Below are 19,645 nucleotides of genomic sequence, written 5' to 3'. Positions count from 1 at the left end.
CTGGTGTGAAATGGCACCACCTGCAGATGGAAGGGGATTGGTGTGTGTCCCCATCCTTCTGCACAGGGAAAAGTGGGGAGTGATCCACCATCCCTCTCAGCTGATCTCTGATATTTATGATGCCATCTAGAAGAGTCTTTTTCTACAATGTAAAGTCATGTATCTTCTTGGCTAAGTATGGATTTTTTAAAAGATTCAGCCATTTAAGTTTTCAACCAGCATTTGATCATCTTTGTGCTGTAAATAATTAACCATAAAGTATTTGACTTTAAAATTATAACTAAAATGGGAGCTTAGGTCTCGGGTAATTTTTCCCCTTCACTGACACAATTTTATATGCTGGAAATTATTTATGATGATATGTCCAGTCAATTTCTGAGCCTGTACTGGCATTCTTGAAATTACAGTGGTATTCTCTTCAGGGAAAGAATAATTATATTTTCCCTGAACTAGCCATCTTTTCAACTTCTTCTGCTTTTTCTTTCATGGCAGTGCAGTATCTGTTGGCAAGTAAGGAGTTGCCAGGAGGTGAATTGACATTAAAATGTCAGAGTTGAGCCCACATGTAGGAAAGAAAGGGGCTGTCAGGAAAGCAGGTTAACCTTTTTTATGGAAACCTGCTGATTGTGACTTTAGTGAGAACAACGTGGTCCTGTGGCTGCTCTGTTCCTGCTTTGAGAACTGAGATGAAAAAGGAAACTTGAAAAGGTTACACATCTGGTACCTAAAGGGAAGGGGTTTCCAGTCTCAGTCCTAGCCACAAAGAAGATCATCTCCTAGTGATTTAGCACTGTGTATCTTCTGATTTTACTGTAAATACCAGCTTTTCATTATTTTCCTTTTCTTTCTTTAAGCTAAGGACTGGAATTCCTTTACAAAATATTAACTTCAGTTCCTGAACTAATTTCAGCATTCTGACCATGATAAGCTTTTCTTTTTTTGAAGCGGCTTACTTCAGGTTTTACTTTAAATAGAAATTGCTCATTCATGGCATTAGCAGATTTATTTATAAAAAGAGTCATGTTTCTAATTTTTTTAAGGGAAATTAGTCTGGAGAGTTTATCTTGGGGGAGTTGTACTTAAAAAAAACTTAAAGAACGAAATCACTGGTTTGCAGATTTCAGTGCAAGAGCAGACTGTTGCATCAGTGAAAAATTTCCTTGGAAAGGGATCACTGTAGAAAAAGAGGGGGTTCTGTCTGCAGCCCGTCCTTGCAGTCTGTGCATCCCTGCTCTGTTCACCTGCTCACTTTAGGTGTATCCAAAAATGCCCTTCCTGTGAGAAACCTTCATGGAAGCACTGCCTCCATTGGGAGTGCAGAAGGGCAGTTGGAGCAAGGGCTGGAATGGGAGGGTCTATCTGCGTATCACCTTCATAGTAAGATAGTGGGAGAGTAACATACCAGCAGCCTTCAAACTTTTGGTGGTTTTTGTTTGGGAATATTCCATGCAGTTATTTGAAAGTGCTCATGTTTCAGATTTTTTTGGTCTGTTTTGCATATTAAAGTCACAGCAATAGAGCTCAGCTGCTTCCCTGGTCTGTGACGGCTTTACTCTTCCATGAAATCAGAAATTATATTATATTATATTATAAACAGATATATTTTAGTATAGTATTGTATTATATATTCAGAAATATATATATTTTTAACATTGCATTTATATTCCCCTGAAAGTCAAGCAGTGGGCACTGTTTTGCTGTGTGCCATGAAGTGAGTGCACATAAAGGTTCTGTTAGTGCTGCCCAAGCCCAGGGTAGCACTGCACATCCTGCAGCTCACAGAGCTCATGGCACCTGGTCCAGCCATTTCCTCACTGCTTGTGTTGAGTTGACTGAGCAGAAAGAAGTGATTCAGTGAGGGGCCAGGGTAGTAAGGGCTGTGTGAGCGTGATCCCAAACCTGGGTGAGGTTTGGGCTGTGTGAGCGTGATCCCAAACCTGGGTGGGGTTTGGGCTGTGTGAGTGTGATCCCAAACCTGGGTGGGGTTTGGGCTGTGTGAGCGTGATCCCAAACCTGGGTGAGGTTTGGGCTGTGTGAGCGTGATCCCAAACCTGGGTGAGGTTTGGGCTGTGTGAGCGTGATCCCAAACCTAGGTGAGGTTTGCTGCCCGAAGAGCCAAGTGCGGATGATGAGGTTTCCATTCCCTGGGGCTGCATTGCCATCTAGCGGTGCAAGGGCTCGAGGTGTGCTGTTCGTTTTGTCTCCACAGATCAGCATCTTCATGACACACCTATCCAATTACGGCAACGACCGCCTGGGCTTGTACACCTTTGTCAATCTGGCCAACTTCGTGCATACCTGGACAAACCTGAAACTGCAAACCCTGCCCCCTGTCCAGCTGGCTCACAAGTATTTTGAGCTATTCCCTGAGCAGAAGGACCCTCTCTGGCAGGTGAAGGCTGAGCAAGAGATCAGAAAAAAATTGTCTTGGTGTTGTGGTTTTTTTTTACTTCTTTGTTTCAGGTTCTTGTTGAGAAAAGCAGTATATTTTTAAGTTGGTTCCATAAACCAGGCAACTGAAGCTTCAGGATGCGATTGTGGTCCCCGTCACTTGTTAAAGGCCATGTAATTAATATGCGCTAGGATGTGCAATTAAAATTATCTTTAATTTGTATTATTTGTGACACTACTTGCCTTCAAAAATGTGGGGAAAGGCAGGCAAGTGCATGTTGTGTTATTTCTCTTCTCCTTTTGGAACTAACAGGAATAAAGCCTTTGACAGGCAGCTTTATATGCATCTTCTAGCAGTTGAAGAAATGAGTTTTTCTCCAAGTGTGTAAGGAGAAGAGAGCATCCAAAAAGAGAAAATAGCATTAAGACCATGGATACCCTAATTAGCCAAGTGGAAATAGATGAGATAATCAGAATTTCTTCACAGTAGGTTGGGAGCTGCCTAAGGAAGAAGTTTGCCAAGAAGCTGTACATACCCGAGTCCTGACAGTGATAATATTAACCCAAATAAAATCTTTTTAAGGTGGCTTGGTGGAAATACTCTAAGGAGCAAACTTTACTAAGTCAAACATAAAAATGCGTTTCAGCTTGCTTACTAAAATGTTTTCCAGTGTTGAATATTGAATTTCCAACTTAGGGTCGGAGATTGCAAATTTGTACTTAAATATGCATCTTGAAATTCATGCTGGTTTTGAATAAAACATTGAACTAGAGGGGGAAATGTCAAGGATTTTGCATAATACTGAGAATAATTTTTAAAATGGAAATTAGCCTGTAGCCAAATTACTTGGAAAATTGTAATTACTTAGAATTATAATTATAAAAAAGATATTTTTAAGTTACAGCATCTAAGACATACTCTATGTGGTGCATTTTGTCCATAATTGACGTGATTTTGAATACAGATATATATTCTTAAAGCCTCTGAGGGGTACATGAAGATAATTCTCTTCATCTCGGTGCAGTATTGCAAAACAAGTGTCAAAAATTGTTTGTGAGTAGCATTTCCAGAACAAATTTAAACTGATTCAATTGTGAAGCAGCAAAGATTAAAGATTAATATTAGGTACTGATTTGAAATGGAAGATCAGAATATGTATTTGTGAATAGAAAGCCTTAAATCATAATAAACTTACTCTTTTAGTTTTAAAATGCAGCAGATGTAGTCTGGTAGCTGTTACAGGAATGGGGCAACTATATATGTGTAGGATATATTTCTTCAACATGCTTCTCCTTAAAAAAATTCCAGACTCTCAAGCAAATCAGGTTCTGACCTGGTTACATTGGAAATAGCATTCAGAATCGCTGGAATAGTTCTGGAATGCATTGGTTTTCAGTCATAAGGAAAAATAATTTTTGGTAAGAATTTTTGTACATGGGTGAAAAATAGATAATTTATATATGAACCTTTTCAGCTGTGATTACCAATGAAATTCTGAGTTTTCTTCTCTGTTTTAGAACCCCTGTGATGACAAACGGCACAAAGATATCTGGTCTAAGGAAAAAACCTGTGATCGGTTACCAAAATTCCTGGTTGTAGGACCCCAGAAAACTGGTGAGATTTTCTTTTGTTCCAACGAGATAGGCTGTGTGTAAGTTCAGATACGTAAAACAGTTAATCACTGCTGACTCAGGCTGCTGTGTAGAGATCTTGATCATCCAACAGCATTATTTTATTTTTGAATACCATGCTAACGTAGCTTAAATCATGTAAATTACAACAGCAGTCAGTACACATTGAGAATGCAGGGTTCAGGTGTGTTCAGGGTTTTTTGGGCTTTATGTCAAAGTGAGTAAACTTTGATAAAGACGTGAACAAGACAGACAAGCTCTTGTCAAAGTGGAAGAAAGAAAAGGACAGGACAGAGACATCTGTCAAATGGGTTGGATTCTGAATTGCAAGTTCTTGTGTGTGTCTTGTTTATAGAATATTGCTATTTCTGGGCATTTTTTTCAAGTCAATAAGTTCCTAATGGGCAGTTTTAATTACAAGATTGTGCTAGTTTATAAATTTACTCAATGGTTATTTTTGTTCTCTGTGATCAGAAAATTGCAAAATTCCTTTCATCTTCACCAATCCCCAAAGCTACTGAATGCAACATATTTTAAAATTATTTTTGTGACAGTCTCATATACATAAATCATTGTTTTTTAAAACAGACTATTTTAATTTGGAAAAACAGATTTCAACACTGGTACTTCAGTTGTCTGTATTAACTAATTGCAGTTCTTAATATGTCCTAATTCTAAAAGCTCAGAAAGTGCAGGATCTTATGTGACATAAATCAACATCCCCTCAGTGAGTTGAAGTGGAATAAAGCTGATTTAGTCCCATCTGCAGCCCAAAAAATATGTGTGTGTGTGTGTTTTTATTTTAAATCTTGGACTTTTATCCTATTTGCAGGTACTACAGCCTTGTATTTGTTCCTGATCATGCATCCTTCCATCATTAGTAACTCCCCCAGCCCAAAAACCTTTGAGGAGGTACAGTTCTTTAATAGAAATAACTACCACAGGGGGATTGATTGGTAAGATGGGTTATTAGTATAAATCTAAAAGTTTATATATTGTGAACAATAGAAAAATGACATTACTGTTGGTAATGGTAACTGTGCATATATAAAGTGAGATAAGAAATAACCTTTAGTGTCTTTCTGAAATGAGAAGTAAATGCAAGTGAATAATGATCTTACTACAGAATATCTTAAATGCACTAACTTTTGTGAGGCTTTCTTGTAAATATCCAGATATGACTATGTGCAGAGGAATAACAAAATAATGTATTTCTTGTTACACATGCCTTTGAAAGTGGGACAGTAATGGTTGGTAGTTGGCTATATGGACACAAAAGTTATCTTCCTGCTGGAAATCTTATTTCTTAAGAGAAAAACAAAGATACTCTCAGGAAGAGGCATTTCTTCCTTTAAGTAGAATATAGCAGTAGCAATAATGTAAATAATAGAAAATGGGGACAGGGAAAGCCTCTCAAAATGCTCTTTAAAGATCAGGTAATTAGGAGAATGTGTCTGTGTGGGTGAGTAAGTGGTGCTGAGACAGAGCCTGTGTCCCTGCTGCCACACTCGCTGTGGCTCCCTGGGAGTCACCAGGCACAGCTGCACCTGAAGGTCACTCCTGATTCCTCTGTTTTCCCCAAGTGCTGCACTGTAAAGCACTGCAGCATGAAAGCTGCTGACATGCTGTAGCAGCTGGGGAGCACCAGGGAAGGATTATTGATTTCTTGTCTTGTTTCTTTATTTTGCCCCCAGTTTAAGGGAGAGTACTTTTATTGCCTTGGACTCTGTATTCATCCATAAAACGAGCAGGGCGAAGGCTGTTGTGTGCTCCCAGTGCAGACACATCAGATGCAGTTTGTTTGGCACACCCCTCCTGTTCCCAGAGGTGGAATTGCTGTGGATCCCACATGCTCACTGGGAAGGGTGCTGAGTCAGCTCTTGTGCCGGTGGAGATGTGCTGGATGAATGAATGAGTGAGTGGCACTGGGAAATGGCTGCCGAGGCATTGGCAGCCAGTGAGGAGGACGTGCAGGCGAGGCAGAGCAGCTCCATGCTGATGGAACAGCCCAAGTGCAGCGAGCCTGTTCTTCCACAAAATCCATGTTTTCATGTTGCTGGAAAACTACTGTGCTGCTTCTCTCTTTCCTCCTGCCTTGTCCACTTCCCCAAGGTGCAGGTACAATGTGGCTGCCACACACACATGTCAGATTACCTTCATCTTAACATGGCACCGTGAGTGAGGCTCACAGTGGACAGCCTGTCTAAACCAGGCACAGCCCTTGGGCAGGTTCTCACCACAGCACCCACTCTGTGCCCCACCACCCCTGCCAGGTTCCCACAGTTAAGTCTCAGATCCTCAGAACTCCCTCTTGGTGGTGTTGCATAATTCTTAGATTTGCATTCTATCTGGCAGGCAGATCTCTCAGACCACCTAGTCTGATAGGGTGTTGCAATGCTGGCTTGTAATGAGCTTGCCACTTTGTAATTAGATACAAGGGCTCTCCTCATTAGTCAATTAATTGGCTGGTATTCCTGCAAGAATCACAAATAGCAATCAGTTCAATTTTGTTTACAGTTGTGGAGATAGGGCTTTGTCCCTGAGCTGCCTCGTAGTCTTTGTTCAAGGTTGGATTTAGAGCAGGACCAACTACAGAAGCAGAAGAGGATCCTTTTAGCCCTCAGAACCTCAGCATTGCCCTCTTGAAAGCTGTGTAGGTGTAAATTGCAGGCTTCCAACAGACATGACAGAAGAGTAAGATAAGAACTGACTGATAACAACTTCTTGCTGTTGTTGAAGTGCAGAAGTCTAAACAGAGCAGTCCTGCGTTTCTTTATGTAAGCTTTGTTACAGGTTTCTTGGACAAGCTTCTCTAAAGCCTTCTCAGCCTCATCAAATCAGCCCTAACACTTCTGGGAAATAAAAGTCCACTGACTTCAGTGGTTACAATTTCAAAGCAAAGAAGAGCCCATCGTTTGTACTGGAAGTAGCTCATCTGTATGAACAGAGCCAAGTCTAAGCACTGCAGGAAATCTCGGTCCTTAAGCATGGTCTTCAGAAGAGGCTGTTTAAATAACATTTGTTTTCTCAGTACAGGTTAACTGAAAAGTCAAGAGGGCCAAAATTTTTTATTTATTGTTTTCCCCAGCAATAACAAGGAGTGATCTGAGGGCTGGGAATAGAGAAGTCCTTAGATGACAAAGCAATTGCAGGAATTTAACTACAGCTTCATAACAGATGAGGGAAGCTCACAAAAAACCCTTAAACAACTACAACCCAAATTTCCCCCAAAATGTGACTCACAGAAAAATAAGTGAATTCTGTCACTGCTCAGAAACCTTTTACCTGATGAAGCTGTGGGGGATTGTTTCAGTGCATCTTCCCATATAAACAGCCTCTTCTCAGTGAAAGCATCTGATTGATACTAAGTAGCTTTTTCTTACAGTATTTCAGTTCAATTGGTGTCAGCAAAAGGCCAAATTTGGAAAACTCAATTTCTACTTTAGACTTGAGCAGTTTGTTCTGACTGAAAAGTGAGAACTCGTGGATTTTAAATACATAAATACTGTAACATTTTTATCCCGTTAAAAAAAATAGCTGTCATGTCTAGTTACATTTAGTGAGAAGGAAGCTAGTACCAAGTAAAATATGATCAAAGATACAGTGTAAGCTTTGGTTTGCTTTCTTTTTTTTGCACTTAGGCTTTTGTTTTAATTGAGTACTCTAGAGTAAAGTATGCCTAACAGATTTATCAGCATTTGTGTGATTTTTAAGTAATTCTGAGGATGATGTTGCTTTCCCAGGTACATGGATTTCTTTCCAACTCCTTCTAATGTCACCACTGACTTCCTCTTTGAGAAAAGTGCCAACTATTTCCATTCTGAGGAAGCTCCCAAGAGAGCTGCTTCCCTCATCCCCAAGGCCAAAATCATCACCATCCTCATTGACCCGTCGGACCGCGCCTACTCCTGGTACCAGGTATGCCCTTGGGAGAACATGGGCAGGCACCAGGCCAGGCTTCCACCCTGAATCCTCTCTGTGTGTCCTCTCAGGATATGTCCCTATAGTCAGTGACCATCTGTGATCACCCATGGGTTATCTGTCATATTTTTAGGGTTAAAATACCAGTAACCACTTATTCAATTTATCTATGATGCAAGCATGTAAAAATGATTACCTAATTAATGCAATCAGCACATACAGAAATAAGTATATAGACACAGTTATCTAGTTCATGCTCAAAATACAGGATAGGCTAAGAAATTTTTGTCAGTAAGAGCAGCCAGTTTTGCCTTGTTTCCCCAGCTTTTGTGGTCTGTAAAGTTCCAGCAATGTCACTTCTTTTGCAGCATCAGCGATCCCATGAAGACCCCGCAGCTCTGAAATTCAGCTTCTATCAGGTGATCACAGCTGGCCCTCGAGCCCCCTCTGAGCTCAGAGCTCTGCAGAAGAGATGCCTGGCACCTGGATGGTATGCTACCCACATTGAGAGATGGCTCACTTACTTCCCACCTTACCAGGTGAACAAGACTCCTGACATGTTCATCCTCTATATATATATTATATATTTATATGTATGTATATATGCTGTCCTTAAAGTTTACCTTTGTAAAAGTCTTGTCTACTGACTGCTGATCTCCAGGATATTCTCCAAATCATTGCCCTCCTTCTGGCCCCATGTAAGGTCAAGCCTCAGAAGATGCACATCCTAAGCCCTGAGTGTCATGTGATAACAGCAGACCAGGCAGACACTATCACATGATTGCTATCTCCTTGGGGATTTATTTCTGGAATGGAATTTTGTGACATTGGCAGCTTGTCTGGCACTGCTCTCACCCAACAGTTAGAGGGAAGTTGGCTGCAATCCCAACCTTCTGTTTATCCAGGGCTCTTGTAGCTGAGACAAGTTGGCTGGAGTCTGCACCTTCTGTTTCCCCAGAGTGTGCCAAGGAAGCTCTGATGCATCTTGCTGCTGTTATTCCCCACATACTCTCTTTTCAGCCAGCCTTGTATATCTCTTCATGAGGTGCACAATGCTGTAACATCCTGACTCCTGAATGAAATTCTCCTCATTATGTTTTCATTAGCTTTTATCCACGAGTAACCCATGAATATTGAATAATATGCATTGTCATGCAGATTTTTGCCAGATTTTATGTCCCACAGTGATAGTGAAGAATCAGCCCTGTTGGCCTTATGTTTTATCTGGAAAAGCCATTAATATCATTTTTTCTTGGCTGGGCCAGTCTCTCTCACTTGCCTGACAGTATTTCTTATCTTACTAGATCCTTCACTGCTGTTTTTCTGTTGTCACAACAGCTTCCAATGCAATATAATTTCAGATTTAATTAAAATGCTATTTACTCTGCTCCCAGATCATTAATGATGATGACAATTAAGACTGGGCCCATTATTGTTCCCTGGGGCAGTACTCTTCATATGATGGAGTTTTACAGAGGTGGAAGTTTCAGTTGCAAGCCTGAAATAATGAATTCCAATTTAAACCTCTGTTTATTTTCTCTGTCGTAGTTGCTGATTATTGATGGACAGCAGCTGAGAACTGACCCATCTACTGTAATGGATGAAGTACAGAAGTTTCTGGGAGTCTCTCCTCATTATAATTACTCTGAAGCCCTAACGTGAGTTAATCAGTTCATGATATTCACATGTTCCTACATTCCTAAAATACCAGCTAGCCTGTAAGTCAGCTCACTGCAGAGCAAAGCCCTTCATAGTTCCTTGAGCTGTCAGTAGGGTGAGTTGTTCAGAACACAGTTTGGGGTTAAATGTTCTGTGCATCATTCGCTGAGCCACTTGGCTGTTACAGAAGTAGAGCTCTGACAGACAAAGTGCTGCTTTGTGAGAATTGCATATGAATTTTGCAACGGATCAAAATGAATTTTACTTCCATAATTGGAACATGAAATGCTGATATGCAGAAACAGAAAGCAAATAGAATAATTTCTCTTTACTTTCGGCATTAGCTGAAAAACAGATTCAGTTATATCAGTCAGAAATGTAACATCCAGTCCTTTGGATTCTGACTCCTAGATTTGATTACACACAGATTTTACACTGCACAATGTTTCTTTCAGGTTCGATTCTCATAAAGGATTCTGGTGTCAGCTCTTGGAAGAAGGAAAAACCAAGTGTCTTGGAAAGAGCAAAGGCAGAAAATACCCTCCTATGGCTTCTGAGGTAAAGCATGCTGGTCATTGGCATTGTACAGGAATTCAGTTGGCACATACAGGACACGACACAAGCGAAATCATGAGAAAGGAGAAAAGACAAAATTAAGTAGAAGTTAGTTATTTGGCTACCTTTCCCTACAAAGGAAATGTTTTAGATGGCTGTGGGCTCCATAGACATTCAGTTCTTTATTTCAAATGTGAAGATGCAGTCATTAAAAAAAAACAGCGATGAAAACCTCACACAAATTCTAAAACTTGGCACCCCTTAGAAAACTAAATGTGCTGTTCCTGAAGTCCTGTCCCTTTACCTTATGGACTTAAGCAGCAGAAGTTCCACAGTGGAAGTTTCTATCATCAGATAGGTGTATTTTTGTGGTCCCTTGTCTATGAGCCTAGTTAGACTGTGACAGGTAATGGAGGCACTCCTGTAATCCAGTTTTAACAGAGGCTAGATTCTGTTTCTATGAATTTTAAAAATACCTTCCCCAGACAAATGCTCAAATGGGGAAATTTCAGTCAGATCAAATGCTGCAGTCTGTACCCAAGGGCAGTTCAGTCTCCTGTTCTAGCTCTGACTTCCATGTTGATTCTGCCTTGCATTGCCATTTCATTTAGCCTGGCTAAAATGCAAATAAAACCCTTCAGTTTGAACAGCAGCAAGAATATGTACAAGGACGTTTTCCTCACAGTACTTAAATTATAAATAACTTCACATCAGTAGTGTCATAAAGATACAAAACCATTGGGTGAAAAGGATTTTGGTCAGAGGTAAGACAACACTGTATTTGTGCAAAACCTTGTCTTCTTCAACTCTAAATGATTCTCAGAATGGGGGTTGCTAACTGATACAAGTCTACATAAAAAGATATTTTAGTAGCTGTTATTTCAGTCACACTGTAATATTAGTATCTCCATCACATTCAGTATGATTCCAAATGTACAAGACTAAGAGTAGAATTCAGTTCTGCTTTGACTTTGGTGTTCATTTTGAACAACCTTTGTTTCCCTTGAAATTACCTTTCAGAGTTCAGCTCCTTGCATGCAGTAGATAGCACAAAACGATATAAATTGCCTAAAGTAAGTAAAGTTTTCACACAGGTCAAACCAACTTTGAGACCTCAAATTCACAGCAACTGCAGTACAGTGTTTTATTAAATAAAAACCTCTCCTTTTGTATCCCTCAGTGCAGGGCCTTTCTGTCGAGCTACTACAGAGATCACAATGTGGAACTGTCAAAACTGCTCCACAAGCTGGGACAACCCCTGCCATCGTGGCTGAGACAGGAGCTACAGAAAGTGAGATAGCATTGGAGAACAGCTTTTTGAAATCTCCTTCCACCCTTCAGCTGTAATACCTGAACTTTCCAGTGGCTACCAGAAGGTCTTGTAAGATATACCTCTTCAAAAAAGTGTAAAGGATAGAAATTATTTCCATATGCTGGCATGTGGATTGTAAAAATACATGTGTTCCTTAGAGCTCTGGTGGGCCAAATCTTTCTCATAAACATTTCTGGGCCTGTGGACTTGTGGACTACTGTGCACATATGTGGGAGTTATTTACAGCTGGTATAAACATCAGAGATACACGACCTATCTGATTTCCCGGTAAATATTCACATTTTTATACATCAGTTTTAAAGTATTGTGTCTCATGTAGGTTTTGTAGCCCTTTGTTGGCAGCACTGGCAGATTTCCTTAGGATTTGATTGTTGTGTTGCATAGGATAAGATAATGAAATGTAGCACAAAATGCCCAGAGTACTTCTGCCTTTGGAATCAGCTTGCTAATGCCCAAAGTGTGTGCAAACACTGGGGAGCAGTACATTATCACCTATCATTTAGCTGTGCATGGCAACAAATGCACCCAGCAATGTCTGCAATCCACCACAGGAGTAGAAAGAAAACCACAAAGAAGCCAAAACAGAGCCTGTGATTATATCTGGTGACAACAAACCCTCACAGTGTGGGAAAGGCCTTTGTCTGTAGTTGAAATGTCTGATTTTGTGCTGACTGAGATGTGAATTATCTGAGCAGAAATGTGATTGGATATGTGAAACACACAAGTTGCAGTATTAGACTTAAACAGTTGTGACCCAAAGTGGAGCAGGGCAAGGAAGAGGCTTTCACCCCTGGTTCTGTGAGTGGCCAGATCCAAACACTGCACTCTGGGCTTACATTGCTCTGAGTCACTGAAATGAATTAAGAACTCCTAAAAAGCAGTGTCAGATCCTTACTTTAATTGCCTTAAGTTGCACCACTATTTTTTCCTTAATTTATTTGTAAATTTAACCTATGCTTTTCCCCCCTCAACCTCATCAAAATTGTAGCATCTTTCTGCAACCTTCAGATGACATCAGCTGCAAAAATTACCAGACTTCCAGATGAAAATACCAGTTCTGTTCCCCGATACATTAAACATATTTGGTATTAAATATTAGGAATAAGCTTTAGAGGGGACAAAAATAAACACATAGAAAATTACACTCAAATCATGGGAAAAGACAAATATCTGCCCTTGCAGGCAGATAGTTGTGATAGTTCTCAGGAGTGCATCTCTCAGTGCATCAGTTTAGATGTGAGATCAAGTCCAATAAATAGTGCTTAGCAGTTGAGGAAGATCATTGGAAACTTCACCTAAGTGTGGCCTTGATGCTCCTCACAGAACTTTGGCTCTGAGTGTTTCTAAAGGCATGAAGGGTTAGTGAAAACAAAAAAGAACCACAGTACTAAATGCAAGGCTTTATACAGGAGCTCTGTCATGTCTTCATCATTTGTTTCAGGGTGAATATTTAAAAACATGCATCAGATGGTGGAAAAAATGTCCTATATCTCAGTGCTGTTCTACGACATTTGTGTAATCATGCAATTTAAATTTCAAGGTAATGGAATGGAAACCAGTCTGTTATTCCCTAAATAGAAAATATGTTGAGATCCTTACTGTACCTCTAACTGGTAATCTTTATTATTTATTGATTTTGTCTATGTAATACGTGGTTTTGATAGGCCTGTAAAGAAACAAACCTAGACAGATTTGCTGTATATAACAATATTCTTTACGCAGCACATTTTTGCTAAGGGAATATGCATGATTAAGGATGAGGACCTACTAGAGTAGACATTTTTTAAGATGAACATTTCTGTTATTTATTAGAATGAGAATTTCATTTCACTTTAAATATTCAGTCATATGGATTTGTCTCAAAAGCTGACTTGTCTTAAAGTACTTCCTATTTGGTGAAAGGAACACTCTGGATTCTGAACATCTGTAAAAGCAAAAGCTCTGCATGCTACGGACTGCTCATGCATCCTGCAAGCATCTATATAGATTTGTTACAGTTCAGTTGAATAACTGGAGAAAATACCTGGGGTTTTCATCCTGTCATGATTGATTTTACTCTTGATACAACCTGCTGTAACATCACTCAAGTGTTTTAAAAATGCAGGGATTGCACAAAGCTCCTGTTGTGCATTGCTGCCTCAGTTCTCCACGTTCTTCAGTGAAACAGTGTTAAAAAATAGGAAAATGGGAAAAACCTTGGGCACTGTGAAGGGCCTGATGTTTTCAGGGTGAGAACACAGACTGAGTGTCCTCCTACATGCAGGAGGAATGGCCTTCGGCATCATTCCTAGTTCATTCTTTGTTTTAAAGAATTCCCTCTCTGTCTTCTTGCCCTGGGAAACCAAGGCCCTGACAGATGGAGAATGAGTGGGCAGTCAAGGACAGAGTGGTGACATTGGTCACATTGTCCCCTGGGGAGTTTTGCAGCCCATCTGTGGTCACCACGAGGTACTGGCACAATAAATCCTCCACATGCACGGCCTCGGCCTTGGGTGGATTATTAGTTGTTTGTAAAAGGATGGGATGAAGCCGTGGGGGGTTTTATTCCAGAACTATTCTGTTGAAGTGTGTTCTTACATTTAACAGGAGCCTTTAAAAAGCACTTGTAACATGCAGCCAGCTTGGTGGAGGAGGAGGAGGCTGAGCACAGCATGCAGCCAGCAGCTGGGTGTGTCTCAGGGGATGCACCTGAGCACAGGGCAGTAACCAGGTCACACCACACCAGTTACCTGGCCAAGTGTAACCTCTTCTGTTCACAGCTTCCCTGCAATCAGTGTTTGGTTTCCAGAAGTACACTGTCAGGATTAATACTCTAAAAAAAGCAGTTTTGTTACAATAAATCTGTTTGCTAGTTCAAGTCAGATGTTTCCTTGTGGCTGGTAACACAGCCGTGGTTCCTGTTCCCCCAGAAGGTAACTGCACAAGCCATTATTTCTTTAACAACTGCTTGATTTTGTGAGTTTCATCTTCATTTTCATAAACATGATTCTGAGAGTTGCTTAACGTGGGCATCAGTGCCATTAAAAAACAATGTGTGGTTCTGAGCAGATATTGACCATTTGGGGATGTAAACACAGAGCCTGATCAGAAGTCACCTAATTATTTGAGCTAACATTCCTGAGAATACTGTGATATTTTCCCAGTTCTACTTGTGCAGAAAGAATGAGTTTGGATGATTTGCAGACTATCTTGTACAGAATATCCTTTTTCATTGCTTAAAAATGTGAAACTTCCTCAGGAAGAAATTAAATAGATATTTCAATGTTTATAGATGTAATACTCTTGTCATTCACATTGAATGAAAATTGCTGGAAACATTTTTCTCAGAGTTTTTTTTTTAAATAAAAAATAGATATTATTCTGATAGTGGCATGGTATTTGAAGTGCAACAATAAACTCTGATAAGAAAATGTAGTGCTGTGTGGAAGTGACTTTCACGTTCACAAAGTTGTCCTTTTCCAGGTTGGTTAGCAGCCATTGCAGCTTGATGCTGAGCTCTAACACAGTCCAGCAGCACAGGAGCAGCATGAGATGTTTTCAGAAATGAAAAGTACTGCTTACTCTTGCTGTGAGTGAATATTGCTGCTTTATGCAGCTGCTTGTTTTACTGCTTTTCTTCCTGCTTACTTTTTATTTCTTGTGCCAGCACTTGCTAATGTGCTGGAGAAACATCTCCAGAGTTTGTTTTTTTTAAGATAACAAGGAAAATTTATTCAAATCATTTGCCTTGGGGATTCAATAGTTCTGCCAATGCATCAGCCTACACAGACATGAGAAAAGCTTTCTTTGGAGAAACCTCTGAAGATGGTATGAATGTCCGAAGGAAAATTCACTGTTATCAACAAATTCAGAACAGAACACAAAATTGTACTTATCTAGCTGGGTAAAATCTGCTTAGGGGAGTTGTGGGAGATAGGAAACCTACATTTACAAAATATTGCATTCATTACAGAGAAATGATGCAACTTAAAATTAAGAAGTCTAAGCTTCTTGTATAATACCTATCTCTATAAGCTCTTATAAAACCAGTAAAGTAGTAAGAAGTAATAAGAAAAGGGGAAAGATCCTTGCTACAAATAATTATAGCTTTTTGGCCTCTGTCTTTGATTTATCTACTTTCATATCATATTTCTTTTCAGTTCTTCCAGTCCACCAATTCCTAGAGCTCAAAGGCAAAAGATGCTTTTTTTGTCTTTTGTCTCTCCGGGTGAAATGGATGGAGAAAGCACAACAGTCAGCAAAGGGCAAATCCCAGGAGCAGGAAAGCAATCAGCACTGAAACCAAGGGCCAGGGAAACCTGAGTGGAGGAGGAATTCAGACCAAGTAAAGGGTGATCATCTTCCCTGGACTGAGGATGACTAGTAATAGTCCAATAAGCTGCTGTGCTGTGAAAGTTACAGTAATTACGGGAGGTTTAGATTTCACATTAGGAAGCATTTCTTTATGAGAAGGTGTTCACACTGGAACAGGCTCCCTGGAGAGGTAGTTGATGCTCCAGGCCTGTCAGTGTTTAAAAATCATTTGGAAAATGCCTTTAACAACAGGCTTTAACTTCTGGTCGGCCATGAGGTGGTTGGCATTTGGACTAATGATCCTTGTAGGTGCCTCCCAGCTGGAATATTCTGTTCTCTCTTCTTGTAACTCCAAATTGAGGTGTGGACATTTCGCCAGCGTGCAGTTGCTTACATAGACTGGAAAAGCAAAGTAATCTGTGTTCACCTAGAGGGATGACTTCATTTTTCTAGCACTTCTTTCACGACCTCTGATTTTTATGTTAGTCCATGGTTTTCAAGAACCTAGCCAGTGTTATTGTAACATTTAAGGCTATCTGATGACTGGACCAAGCACACACACACACGTGTATCTACACAGACGAAGCCGCATCGCTGTCTCAAACCAGCTGAAGGTCTCTGTTTTCTTTTGGAGAATGCCTTAACCCGTTTCCCCGCGGGGATGCTGCTCGATATATTCGGGAAGGAGCGGGAATCAAAAGGTGAGAGGAATCGATCCCACTGCCCTCCGCACCTTCCCCTGTGGCCGAGCTCAGTGCGCGTGCGCGCCGTGGCCTCGCCCAGCGCCCCAAGCCCCGCCCCCAGCCCGGGGTCCCGGATGCGCTCAGTTCCCGCCGCCGGCGCGTGAGGATGGGTCGCGTGCTGATGGGGCTCCGCGTGGGCGGGCGCGCGGCGCGGCCGTTGGCGCTGAGGCGGGGGCGCGCGGCGCGGCCGTTGGCGCTGAGGCGGGGGCGCGCGGCGCGGCCGTTGGCGCTGAGGCGGGGGCGCGCGGCGCGGCCGTTGGCGCTGAGGCGGGGGCGCGCGGCGCGGCCGTTGGCGCTGAGGCGGGGGCGCGCGGCGCGGCCGTTGGCGCTGAGGGAGGGCGGCCACGGGAGTAGAAAAGTGAGGGTGAAGGTGAAGTGGCAGTGACGGCGGCGGTGTTCGTGGATCGGGCGCCTTCTCCTCCACGGCGGCAAAGGAACGGAGCGTTACAGACAGAAGGTAGGCTCCACGAAGGCGTGGGCTGCGTAACAGGGAGGACGGGTGGGAGCCGACCGCGCTGGGCCCGAGCCCACATGAGGGAGGGAAAATGGCGGCCGCCACGTGGCGACGAGGGGGGTGATGGGGGAAGCAGAGATCCATGAATCCATGGGAGCTGCCGTCTGTGGCTCACTCCCTTCCTAGACATGGAAGAGCAGGGCCTTGCTAATTGGCATAACTTTTACCCTCGTGTGGGTATGAGTCGTTGACTGTGGCAAGTGACAAACCGATTCTGCCGTGGGGTTAGACGTCTCCCCCTTTTTTGGGTGTTTCCTTGTTAATTGGTTTTTCAGGTTTCTCCCCTTTTTTTTTTCTTCAGAAAACTATTACAACCCAGTTCTTAAACTTTTTCATTCTTTTTTAATTCCACAGGAGCACAGAAGCTGAAAGCATGAAGACATAGTTGTTAAAGATCTTCTTCCCAAAAAGTATGTGTCTGGCTGTGTCTAATAAGCTCTTCAGAGGTGAGATTTAGGGCAGGAATAATACCGATTTAATAATTTATGTTTAACGATTACTCTACTGTGACTTGTACTTCGAAATCTAGGTATCATGGTGTTCTGTTTTAAGGCATGCTTCATTTTTATGTGTTTCTGGGACAGAAAAGTGTAATCAAGTGCATTAGTGTGACCACGAGGAATTTGGTTTGGATGTAGAGACATTAGAAAACATAATTCGCACGTCCTAGCATAAAAAACACACTGCCAGTACTTTGCCTGCCACACTAGAAGCATCTGAATGCACAGATCCCTCAGGGATATCCTGGGCAAGAAGAGTGTCTTTTTTTATAAGCATGTGAGTACTAAGAGAAATCTGCTGCTGTAGGAGCAAGGGAGATTGGAAGTTAATACCAACAGCTTTGTTTCAGATCAGCTTTATGATCATTTTCAGTTAGGATGGGGTAGATATGTTTAATCATCTGGAATCGATGTCTTTTGGGAGCAGTAATATTTCTGCTTATCAAGCAGAGCTAGTAAAAGCTAATTTTAGGCTAGGTCTTTATTTCAGTTAAAATTTGGAGCTGTAATGAGAGCTTCTGCAGTCCATCTCATCTTGATGAAGAGGGGCTGGAACCCAGCTTACTGTGCCTACAATTAACCCTGACTGCTTTAATACAGACAGATACAGTTAGGATCTCATTGTGTGCTGCTCCTCTCTTTGGGCTGTCACTGGGCCTTAAGCTATTACAGTACTGGTTTTGGTAGTTGAGTGGCTGCACTGCACCTTCAGGGATGGCTCCTCTGCTCCCAACGTGTTAGAAAGCTGTTTCAACAAGAAGCTGCAGGTAAGTTTTTGAAGTCTGGAAAATGCAAGTGCAAAGTCCAGCTGTAATTTTGGTGTCTGTGTGAATGTAAAGCCTTTGAATGTATGAATAAGTCAATAAAGAGACATGACTGGCTGCAAGTGTGGTTCCTTTCTTGAAAAACTGCTGGTAGCTAAGACTTGACCTACACGTGTTTGTCGGGATTACTTACACATGCCAAATCTGCCGGTTCTGGGGACACACCTTTTGGGCAGAATCTCTGGTTTCAGGGTGGCTGATGCATTGTCTGGGAACCGCTCCAGAAGTGGTACGGCTTGAGTCAGAGGTAGGTGCTGCAGGGCAGAAGCAACAACTTAATTTAATAGAGTTGATTTTTGCCGTTGCTGAGGAATCCATACTTGAGAAAATTGATATAGATCCAGTAGATGGTGAATCATTGCCTACTCAGACAAGATGCTTCACTTGAATGTACTGTCTTAGTGAATCCCAGCTGTGCTGGCACAATCTCTTGTGGAATATCTTTCAAATAATAATGTATTTTTTGCAAATAGTTAGGACTGAAGTTGGAGTGAAAGAGAGGATTTGAAAGGACTGGGAAACAAAATCTGTGAGGCTGGAGCTGAGATGATAAGCATGCAGTGTACTTGCTGCTAGGTGTTTGGCAGCTGAGGTCAGGATTCCTGCCTGAAGTGAAGGGAGCAGAACTGTGGGCTCTAATTACAGCGTGCACTAGATCTGAGGAATTGGCTTCCGGTGGTTGTGTTTGGTGGGCAGATTAGAGAGCTGTCATAGGAAACTCAGTTTCTTTTTAAGCATAAACTTCTGCCCAAGTGGAAGTACAGTTAAATGCATTTTCTTCTGTGGTGCTGTAACAAGTGATAGCACACCTGTTTAACTGGTGGTGCATGGTTACTCTCTGCTTTTAACAGCCCGATCATATGGCTTACTGCTCTGCATTCCAAGGTGGTGGCTGCCAAGCCTGGTGGCCAGCAGTCAGGAGTGTGTACTCTGAGATCTCTTTTCTCCAAAACCATTGGACCTCTGTAATAACCTCAGCACATCTGCTCTGCAAGGGCACTTATTTGCTTATCTTAAATAGGCAAATGCAAGTGTTTTCATGGTTTGTGCCACCCCTGACACAGTTACTAGACAGCTTTAAAAGTGTAGCATGAACTTAGGACAATGTAACTGGTCTGAGTTAAGGCACTGGGAATGAGACCAACTCCTTTAGGTTTATATGCTTTGAGGAAGATGATTTCAAGAGTCCCCTTAATCAGGTACAGCCTATGTGAGTTTTACCCAGCTGATGTTCTGCAGCAGCTGCCTGTACATCTGTGTTATTAATTAACATAGAGAAA

General features: G+C 41.7%; 1 protein-coding gene, 1 long non-coding RNA gene and 1 other non-coding gene across 4 annotated transcripts in view; all 3 read left to right on the top strand.

Moving 5' to 3' along the window:
- The window catches only part of LOC118686043 (bifunctional heparan sulfate N-deacetylase/N-sulfotransferase 3), a 52,489-nt gene extending 37,584 nt beyond the window's left edge, over positions 1 to 14,905 (top strand). For both annotated transcript variants that reach the window (XM_036381980.2, XM_036381981.2), the window contains exons 7-14: positions 2,210 to 2,392; positions 3,910 to 4,006; positions 4,856 to 4,979; positions 7,767 to 7,941; positions 8,313 to 8,483; positions 9,493 to 9,602; positions 10,059 to 10,161; positions 11,339 to 14,905. In XM_036381980.2, coding sequence (XP_036237873.1) covers positions 2,210 to 2,392; positions 3,910 to 4,006; positions 4,856 to 4,979; positions 7,767 to 7,941; positions 8,313 to 8,483; positions 9,493 to 9,602; positions 10,059 to 10,161; positions 11,339 to 11,458 — 1,083 coding nt within the window. In that variant the 3' untranslated portion in view covers positions 11,459 to 14,905. The remainder of the gene's footprint in view (positions 1 to 2,209; positions 2,393 to 3,909; positions 4,007 to 4,855; positions 4,980 to 7,766; positions 7,942 to 8,312; positions 8,484 to 9,492; positions 9,603 to 10,058; positions 10,162 to 11,338) is intronic.
- A 1,958-nt stretch (positions 14,906 to 16,863) lies between these two features.
- Positions 16,864 to 18,422, top strand: LOC118686204 (uncharacterized). The gene is made up of 2 exons (XR_004980129.2): positions 16,864 to 16,984; positions 17,396 to 18,422. It is a non-coding gene; the product is annotated as an uncharacterized LOC118686204 (long non-coding RNA).
- Positions 17,120 to 17,250, top strand: LOC118686774 (small nucleolar RNA SNORA24). The gene has a single exon (XR_004980232.1). It is a non-coding gene; the product is annotated as a small nucleolar RNA SNORA24 (small nucleolar RNA).
- Positions 18,423 to 19,645: the final 1,223 nt, after the last annotated feature.

Source organism: Molothrus ater, chromosome 4 (genome assembly GCF_012460135.2).
Source record: "Molothrus ater isolate BHLD 08-10-18 breed brown headed cowbird chromosome 4, BPBGC_Mater_1.1, whole genome shotgun sequence".
In the NCBI taxonomy this organism is placed as follows: Eukaryota; Metazoa; Chordata; class Aves; order Passeriformes; family Icteridae; genus Molothrus; species Molothrus ater.
This window is presented reverse-complemented; position numbering and strand designations above follow the sequence as displayed.